Genomic DNA, 8863 nt, shown 5'->3' with positions numbered 1-8863 from the left:
AAGAATACTCTTCTGATGCTTTAAAGCACATATTACATAGTGAAAAGGTCAACAAGACTCTCAGTGAATGCCTGCAGTTAACAGCACAGGTATTTGGACCCTTGCCTACTGAGTTCTGATCATACAGTTCCCCACAACATACAAGTCCTACAGGTGTGCTAGACCCATGTGAATCTGGTACAGGGGAATAATTGTTCCCCAAGTTAAGCAATGTCATAGCTTTTGCCAACACCTGAAGAAATAAAGCTTTACCGATTTACTGAATTACCGAATAAGAATAGGCAATAATGGTAATAATAGTACAGCTATAATAGTAGAAGAGTTACAACATAGTAAATAGCTAGAAGGAATTAATCTAAAACAAGTTTGCATTTGCAGAAACTTGTCTGTACTTCTGAATAAGTCTGTTTCAGGTAGTTCTGAAGATGTCTATACATTCTACTATCCCTTCTACTCACAATACTGTATAAATAATTCTCATTTGGAAGAACAGATGCATAGCAATTCTTCTGCCAGAGAAAGAAAAAAATACTTGCTTTCTAGTTCAAAACCAGCTAAACTACGGCACCTCAATGTGTTAACTGCATTTAAATTTCTGCTTTTGTGTTGACTTTAGGGATGTCAAGGTGATGAAGTACGTGCCATGTTGGAAGATCTCGCACTGAGCATTCCTGGGGTTAAAAAGCTTGCAAAATATTGGATCTGCTGTATGCATCTTGAACAGAGGGGCTCTCTTGAAAAGCTTATTGCTGTCTATGAGGAGGCCATTTTGGCAGGAGCAATGGTAAGCAGCTTTTCTTGAAGTTTGAGATTAACAATTAGTGAGGCATGGAAGTATGGTATGTAAAATACAACTGCTTCTGATTTTATTAAATTCTTTTATGGTTGAAGGAGAGCCATGTGACTTACTTAAACATAAAAATAATGGATTTAGTTTGCTCTCTAACCACTGTAGGCACTACTTTGAAGAAGAAGGGTTTTAGGATCATTGAATTGCCGTATGATGTTCCACTTAGAAGGCATTAAGGATTGAGACTTCTAGTATCACTAGAAACCCAAAACATAACTTAGTTTTACACTTATTGATGGACTTCACTTCTGTGCTTTACTAATAGCAAGATTTCAGGACATCAAATAACAGCTTTAGAGCACCAAATGCAGAAAATACAGGATTCACTTTTTTTCTTACTTGTGTCTGAACAGCACTAAATAAAGGGTTTCTAAGGTGAACCTCATGTGATCTGTACCACTTTCCCTGTAACAGTTATATGAAATAAATAAGCTGAGATAATGATTATTTTTGTAATTGTTTTTCTAAAACAGTACAACTTTTTTTCAGCCTAAAGAGGAACTACGACACACACTAATAGATACTATGAAAAATAATGAAAGCCTTTTTAAGTCTGAGAATGGTAAGTTTGAGTACTCTATTTTAATTAAATGTGGGACTTAACAGGCAACACAAGCTGTGTACAGAACACAAACTATTTGTGTTGATATTAAATTTTATTTCATAGAAAATTTTCTGTGATAATTTTGTACTTAATTGTCTTTGAAAACAATCTTGACTAACCAAATACTTTTCAATAGTGGGCATGTTAAAATGATTGGAGATGCTTTTGTATTCAAACTTTCTACTTAAACTTTATCAAAGCTATTTCAGCCTGATAATCAAAGAGTAAATAAAAACACTCTTGTGAGCTAGAAATCAATGCCTCTTTGACACAAACTCCTTCACTACCAGAAGCAAGGTTGTGTTTTGGCATCATGTCAGTTAAAGGTTCTAAATATTCTAGTTTTTGAAGTAAAGTAGCCATAAATATTCCCATTCAGTATAACATAACCTGACAAATATTTGAACCCAGAAACTGAAATATTTGTTCAGAGCTGCTGCACTTGGAAAGTAAGAGAATGACTTCTCAGTATGTGTACTTAGTTTGAGTTTTGAGGTTGCAGGTTCTCAAAGGTGACTAAAATTATTAGTAATTTAAATTGCTGTGGCTTAGTCTTAATGCTTACTTAACTTTCATTCTCATGTAAAGCTCTAAAATGTCAGGATCTCTCTAAAACATTCTCTTTAGTTGTAACTAATCACAGCTGTACCTTTTTCTGTATTTTATTTTTAGGGAGAACTATGATAGAAGCTCATTTAAGTGAGTTAGTGGAAGTCAGCAAGGAACCAAATTCATCTGTAGAGCCAGTTCAGGAAACCTTCAAGGATTTCTGCTCTGATGATGTCCAAAAAGCAGAGAGTGATAACAAGAAGGCAGAGGCAAGCAGTGAAGCTGTCCAGAAAGAAGAAACTGATTTAGATTTAAAACCAAGGGAACAGATCTTGCCAAAAAAGAATAAAAAGCACAAGGGTAAAGAACGTTCAAAAAAGAAAGCAAAATGCGAAACAGAACAGCGTGAGGATGGGATAAAAGATAAGGCCCAAGCAGTTAATTCTCCTGAGAAGGGGAATGACACATCTTGTTCAATGAAAAACGATCCTCCTACCACTCCATACTTGGAAAGGTAAGATTACTTCAGATAACTATGGAAAGTCTGCAGTGTCTGGAGAAAAAATAATATTTGTGTCCTGTTGAAACAGGGAGGCATTGCATTTCTGAACACCTGCTTAAAAGCTCTCAAGAACTTTTATTTTTAGGATTGCTTCCTCTTCCCTCAGAAGGAAGTATTTTTAAATGAATTTCTCTATTTACTCAAACTGTTTTGCTTTGTGAATGCCTCACTACAGAGTAACTAGACTTTTGTGGCAGAGACATAAATTCCATGTTTGGGATGCCCTCCCACAGTTCCACATCACCGTAGCAGTTCTACACTGAGCTAGGTAAAGAGAAAGCAGTTGTCTCCAGTCCTCTCCTTTTCAAATGCAGATGTGATTGTATGTCATGCAACACAGAAATACTGAACAAGATGTAAGTGTCCCGTAGTGGTTATCTTGAGGCAAAAGTCTGGGTAGTAACCTTCGTACAAAGCAGATAATATTGACATTATTTTTTTTACCACAAGGTTTCTTCTAAGATAGCAGCCTTAGGAAAGTTGTGCTCAGCTTTGGCATCTGATGAAGCTGGAGAGCTGGGAGCTGTCTGCTATCCCTCACAGAAGGAATCGCAATTTGCCCTTGATGGAATAGGGAGGGATCTTCCTTTAGGAACTGTTTTCAGGAGATTCTCTGGGTTAAAATATTTTGCCCAAGAAAAGTTGTATATCTAATTCTAACTGTATGACTGGGAAAGGGCCTGTTTCCTTTGGTTGTGGGAAATGGGAAAGAGTTGAACATGAATCACAACTTGCTGTTTCTGCTGGATGCTACAAAGGTAACTTGTATGATGGTGTGCCTATATTTAATGATTTGTGATTTTTTTTTCTTTCTCAAAGCGTGAAGATGTCTCATGAGGCAAATTACTGCAGTGCTAAAGATCTGAAAATTGTAACCCCCTTGCGATATTCTCAACGCATTCGGGAGAAAATGTGCAAGCTGTCTGATACTGGCAAAGATCAAGATCCATGTGTCTCTTCACTTGAACAGCTGGGAGAATTGGAATCTGAAGCCACTGTATTTATCCACAAAGAGAGCAATGCCTTCCAAGAAACAAATGCTGAAATAGAAGAGTAAAAAGTAGTGTTACTGCTATTCAGGGGTCAAAGATTTGATTTTAAGGAGAGTTGAGTGGGACTTGGTTTTAGCAGCTTTGAGAAAGGAGCTATTTACGACTGGATGGCTTAAGGTGAAATTTGACTGCCTGAGTCACTAAATAAACTCTTAAAGTTTCTGCCATTTCAAAATTGTAATAAATCTGCTCTGGTTTAGTACTAGATCGATGTCTGTGTTTAACTATGTTTCATTAAATATGAAATTAGGGTTAGGTGTAAAGCTTCATGTTGTAGTATATTGCTAATATCTACTGTTTTCCTGTTGCAATTGCAGAACTCTAGGAACCTTTCGGTTTAACAAAATAAAAAGAAATGTAGATGTTCTAACAAGTCCCTATCTACTACAACATCTAGTTTTGAAAACTGAAGCCAGCTTGTAAGGTGTAGGCTAAATTTAAACTTTTATTTAGTTTTAGAGGTGTTTCAACAAAAAACATTTTAATCTCTTTAGTTACTGACATTGTTCATTACCAAGTAATCTTAGGTAAGGTCTGATACACTACTTACTATGTGACTGTTTTAATGTTGGTTTGCAGTAGTCTCTAATACAGCAGACATTAAACTCATCAACTGAGTTGCGTTTGTTCTTTTATTTATGGGCTTTACGCTGTAAACTATGTAGTCTGTTCTTGAAAGTGAACTGTCAAAGCGGAACACTGAGATTTCCCACGCTCGGCACACTCGGTGTTTCCCTATTTCAGCCTGAGGGACAGCCCTCTCTGCCAGTGGCACCGCCTCAGGGGCGGGGGCTGGGCGTTCCGTCCCAGGCAGCCCCATTCTCCTCCCCATCCTCTGCCCCCAGCTCGGTCCGTGGTGGCCTTGGAGCCGGCGCTGGGCTTGTGCCAGGGGCTTTGCTCGGGCCTCTGCCCGGCGGGATTGTGGCCCGCCGAGGTGAGTACTCTGAGGGGCTGGGGGCAGGCTGGGGCTGCCCCCCCTCGGGCTACGGGAGCTGTAGAAACAAAGCCCCCCGGTGCTTTTCAGAAACAACTCAGCAGGTTAAAACACCGTGTGTGTATACAGTGTATACATAAAGGGATGTTTGGAACGTGGATAACCAACTTAGAAACACCAGCGTTTGGGGAAAAAAGGGAGAATAGGTCGCTGCTGTGGGTGAAATGCTTGAGGAGAAGCATTTTTAGCAGAGAAGGGAAATGTGCGAGTTTCAGCAGTCGTGGGAGCTCTCTGGTGTTGTGGGATTAGGCTCCATAGCAATGTCCTCTCCAGAGAGAGAGGACGTGGTCCCAAACTGTGTCAGGGGAGGTTTGGGTTGGACAGCAAGAGGAATTTCTTCATGGAAGGAAGAGGATGTTAAACGTTGGAACAAGTTGCCCAGGGAGGTAGTGGAGTCACCATTCCTGGAGGTGTTCGAGAAATGACTACATGTGGCACTTAGTGCCGTGGTCTGGTTGACAAGGTGGTCGGCAGTCTTGAAGTTGGACTTGGTGATCTCAGAGGTCTTTTCCAACCTCAGCGATTCTGTGATACAGCTTACATGCAGTGATAGGACAAGTGGGAACAGTTCAGAGCTGAACCAGGGGAGTTTTACACTGGATGTTAGGAAACATTTCTTTGCTGAGAGGGTGGCCAAACACTGGAAGAGACTTCTTAGAGAGGTGGTCAGAGCCCCAAGCCTGTCAGTGATTAAGAGGCATTTGCACTATCCACTTACTAATATGATTTAACTTTTGGTCACCCCTGAAATGGTCAGGTAGTTGGACTAGGTGACCGTTGCAGGTCCCTTCCAACTGAAATACTCCATATCTTCAGTTGTTGAAGTTGTTGGGCAGTAACTTTTACAAGTTTGATCCTGCTTATGGTGTTTTAGGTGAGAATGGTCACTGGAAGCTTGAGGCTTATGTTATTGTGCCTGTGAGTTTTCTTTAGTGTTATGTAACCACCTGCAGGAGTGCAGGTAACAAAAGGAAGATGAAAAGTTGTAGGTTTATAATTTACATTTTCAAAGAACTTTAGCATGTGAAATGAAAAAATGCATTGATAATGCTGTATGACGCTTTGAGTTGTACTTTCTGGAGGCCTCATTTTCAGTAAAATCCTGGTAGCAGTGCACAGAAGTGTTACAGTAATGCTGGATGGTTGTAGGTACCCATATTTATCACTCATTCTCATTATTTTGAGGGTTTTTTTGAAGAGAAGTGTTGGACCTGGGCCTGTAAAGAATGGAAGAATACAAAGTGTTGAAAGCACTAGGAGAGGGATCCTTTGGCAGAGTTCTCCTAGTTCATCATAGAATCAGTGACCAGAAGTATGCGATGAAGGAAATAAGACTTCCCATGGTAAGTGTGACACATACACCACCTCACCCACTGCTTAAAAAAAGCGCAAAATTTAAAAAAAATCATAATTGTGCACGTGTTTTCGAAACGCCGAACACTTTTGCTGCAAATTTTGTGTATTAGACAGTTGCATGGTATGGTAACTGTATAACTATGTCTGACCTGATGTTGTTGGTACTAAGTAAAGTAGGAAAATCTGATCCAATTCAGAAAGTGCATGGTTACATTTTGGGAAGTGCAGCGCATAGGAAGACACTTAGAATGAAATCCCTGATCCCCGATGCCCTTGATTTCGCTGGAATGCAGATTCATATGCAATGCCTAATGAGGAAATTATTATTATTATTGCTGGGAATCACTTTTTTGGGTTATCCTCTCTGCATCTAGGTAAGCAAAAAAAATCACTAAATGGGAGACACCAGCTTTCTGGAGCCTGAGGCTCTGTTAAGATTTGGGCACTTGACTTAATATTGAGTTCATGAAGACTGTCAGCTGTTCCAAAGTCAGTGTGTGCTGCTTTGTTACGTAGTTCTCCACTTTTAAAGTCGAAAAAGTCATTAATTGAAGTAGGAAAATATCCTCTAAAATGAAAAAAAAAAAAAAAAGAAAAGAAATATTAAAATCCAAACATCTAAAAAGCTCAAAGAAGTCTTCAGCTAGGAATAAACCATAGATTAAAAAGATGGGGCTTTTGGGTTTCTAAACGACTTTTAAAAATAATTGAAAAATAATTCTTAAAAATATTTTCCTTTTGGAAAGTGAAGTGCATTGTATGTCTATGTGAAAATCTGTAAATGTGACATTTATATAAGTGTACTTATATTTTCAGTCTTCATCTGATGTATAGAACTCTAGGAAGGAAGCAGTTCTTTTGGCTAAAATGAAACATCCAAATATCGTTGCCTATAAAGAATCGTTTGAAGGTAAATACAAAAATTTAAATTCCTTCATTTGTTTCAAGTTGCATACTCCTCAGGGATCAAGATTACTTTCTTTTTTTGTTTACAATACGTTATAAACAAAATACATGTTTATTGTAATGTATAATACATGGCATGTAGTTGGAGCTTTATAGTAAAAAGTATTACAGTAAAAACCAGTACTTATTCTGCTAATGAAAATACTAACTGTTCTCAAGTTACCTAAAATTTAGCTGATGGACATCTGTATATAGTGATGGAATATTGTGACGATGGAGGTCTAATGCAAAAGATTAAACACCAAAGAGGAAATTTGTTCCACGAAGATACATACGGTAAGAAAAGACGTTGTTTTGAACCAGAGGGCCAGGAATCCTTTTTCACGTAAACTGAAGCATGCTGCATGAACCAAATTACAGATACACTAACACCGTGAGGTACCTTAAATAAAACAAAGGCAATTACAGATAGAATAGGAAAGTTATTTCTTTTATAATTTCCAGCAGAACAAGGCAAGAATTGAACTGAAAGGATTAAAAAAGTAATTGCTGCCTGTATCTGCGAATTGTGCAGATAGCAGGGAAAAACAGTCGAGTTTGTATGCAATTAAATAAGAATTTTACAGAAACTTGAGACAGAATTTAAAGCACAGTAAGATGTACTGCAAATGAAAAGTAAACAAAGCACTCTGGCAAGATAAATTAAGCTAGCCAAGAGGCTTAATGCTTGCATTTTATGTAGCAATTAAATGTTTAAAGTATTCAGCAGGCATTAACTCCTTTTATCAGAGTGGCTATAAAATTACTTAGAAGATTCAAAGGGACATTTTAGTGAATGAAAGCTACTTCCTGCCACAGTTAGAAGCATCATGTGGGTTAAAATGAAAGGACCAGAAGTCTCAACTAACCGAATATTCAGATTTTCTGTGCATCTTTGTATCTTTAGGAGTTTTCTTTTATACTTTAAAAGGAGCACATTTTGTTTTAGGAACTATGTGTTAAATCCACATGGGGGTTTTTTTTGTTGTTTTTGTTTGGTGGGTGGGGTTTTTTATTTGCTAATTTACTATGAAACTGTAATTAACCTGCTTATAAAATGACCATGAGATAAAATGCCTTGTAGCAACTCCCTACCTTCATTCATCATTGTTATGTATTATTACAGCTTTCTAGACACAGGTAATAAACGTTCCCTCTGTCATATTAAACATAATTTTTCCTGAACTCAGTCTTTCATGCTGATGGGAGGCTATTATGTTAGAGTTACTTTTAACTTCCAAATATTTGGAACATGGTTTTCTTTTCCTAATTTTTTTATCTATTAGTATTCATTACATACAGGATTGAGCTGTTATAACTTTTTTCAGATCCTTCAGTGGTTTGTGCTGATGTGCCTGGCTGTGAAGCACATTCATGATAAACGTGTGCTGCACAGGGATATAAAATCCAAGGTGAACAGAGCAAGTTTTGTTGCCATTAAAGGCCTCTTCTGCATGTAAAAGTTAACTCCCTCTTTCATAATTACCTGTGACAGCTAAGTTCTTTGTTTTTTATTTAGGCCTAAGAATATCATGTAGATCAAAGTGTTGAGTGCATGGGATGATGTAATATTGCGGGTGTAACCATCGTCTAAGTATAGATACATCCTTCATATCCAAACTGCTGATAGCACTAATTGCTTGTGACAGACTGCATATAATTTAAAACAATAACAGAGGTATAAATAAAGTGTATGGATTATGCAGTTTTTAAATGTCTTGCCTCACATTCTTTTCTTTGTTACTCTTTCCTATCAGAAAGAGAGAAATTCACAAGGAAGTGTGACCTTATTGGTTTGAGTACAGCACAGAGATTAAGGCAATTCTTATCTCTGATTCTTCCTCTGCTAATGATGCTGGGGCTTCAGGCCCATATAACCTTTCCATTTCCCTGGATATAGTTCTGTGTCATGGAACCAAAGGACATGACACAGTTCTTAGGCCTTTTTTTT

General features: G+C 37.9%; 2 protein-coding genes across 2 annotated transcripts in view; both read left to right on the top strand.

Annotated features, from left to right (window-relative positions):
- The first annotated feature begins 6 nt into the window (after window positions 1–6).
- Window positions 7–3802, top strand: LOC114072351 (cytoskeleton-associated protein 2-like). Its single transcript, XM_027910257.1, has 5 exons — window positions 7–89; window positions 617–784; window positions 1340–1412; window positions 2127–2517; window positions 3385–3802. The coding sequence occupies exons 2-5, from the start codon at window positions 644–646 to the stop codon at window positions 3620–3622; spliced, it is 843 nt and encodes a 280-aa protein (XP_027766058.1). The 5' UTR covers window positions 7–89; window positions 617–643; the 3' UTR covers window positions 3623–3802.
- Window positions 3803–3938: 136 nt separating this feature from the next.
- Window positions 3939–8863, top strand: part of LOC114072350 (serine/threonine-protein kinase Nek3-like) — a 10060-nt gene continuing 5135 nt past the window's right edge. Inside the window, 5 exon segments of the mRNA XM_027910256.1 lie at window positions 3939–4551; window positions 5810–5954; window positions 6784–6877; window positions 7108–7201; window positions 8237–8324. Of these exon segments, the coding sequence (XP_027766057.1) occupies window positions 5838–5954; window positions 6784–6877; window positions 7108–7201; window positions 8237–8324 (393 nt within the window). The 5' untranslated portion in view covers window positions 3939–4551; window positions 5810–5837.

Source organism: Empidonax traillii, unplaced genomic scaffold (genome assembly GCF_003031625.1).
Source record: "Empidonax traillii isolate 1590-97213 ecotype Southwest subspecies unplaced genomic scaffold, ASM303162v1 scaffold3048:size16022, whole genome shotgun sequence".
In the NCBI taxonomy this organism is placed as follows: Eukaryota; Metazoa; Chordata; class Aves; order Passeriformes; family Tyrannidae; genus Empidonax; species Empidonax traillii.
Note: the sequence above shows the minus strand (reverse complement) of the source record. Positions and strands in the feature narration are given on the sequence as shown.

Excerpts from the sequence above, each read along its gene's own strand:
- LOC114072351 (XM_027910257.1), top strand. The coding sequence starts at position 644 with ATGTTGGAAGATCTCGCACTGAGCATTCCTGGGGTTAAAAAGCTTGCA. Across the intron at positions 785-1,339 it reads CCATTTTGGCAGGAGCAATG|CCTAAAGAGGAACTACGACA; the intron begins GTAAGCAGCTTT and ends ACTTTTTTTCAG. Across the intron at positions 2,518-3,384 it reads ACCACTCCATACTTGGAAAG|CGTGAAGATGTCTCATGAGG; the intron begins GTAAGATTACTT and ends TCTTTCTCAAAG.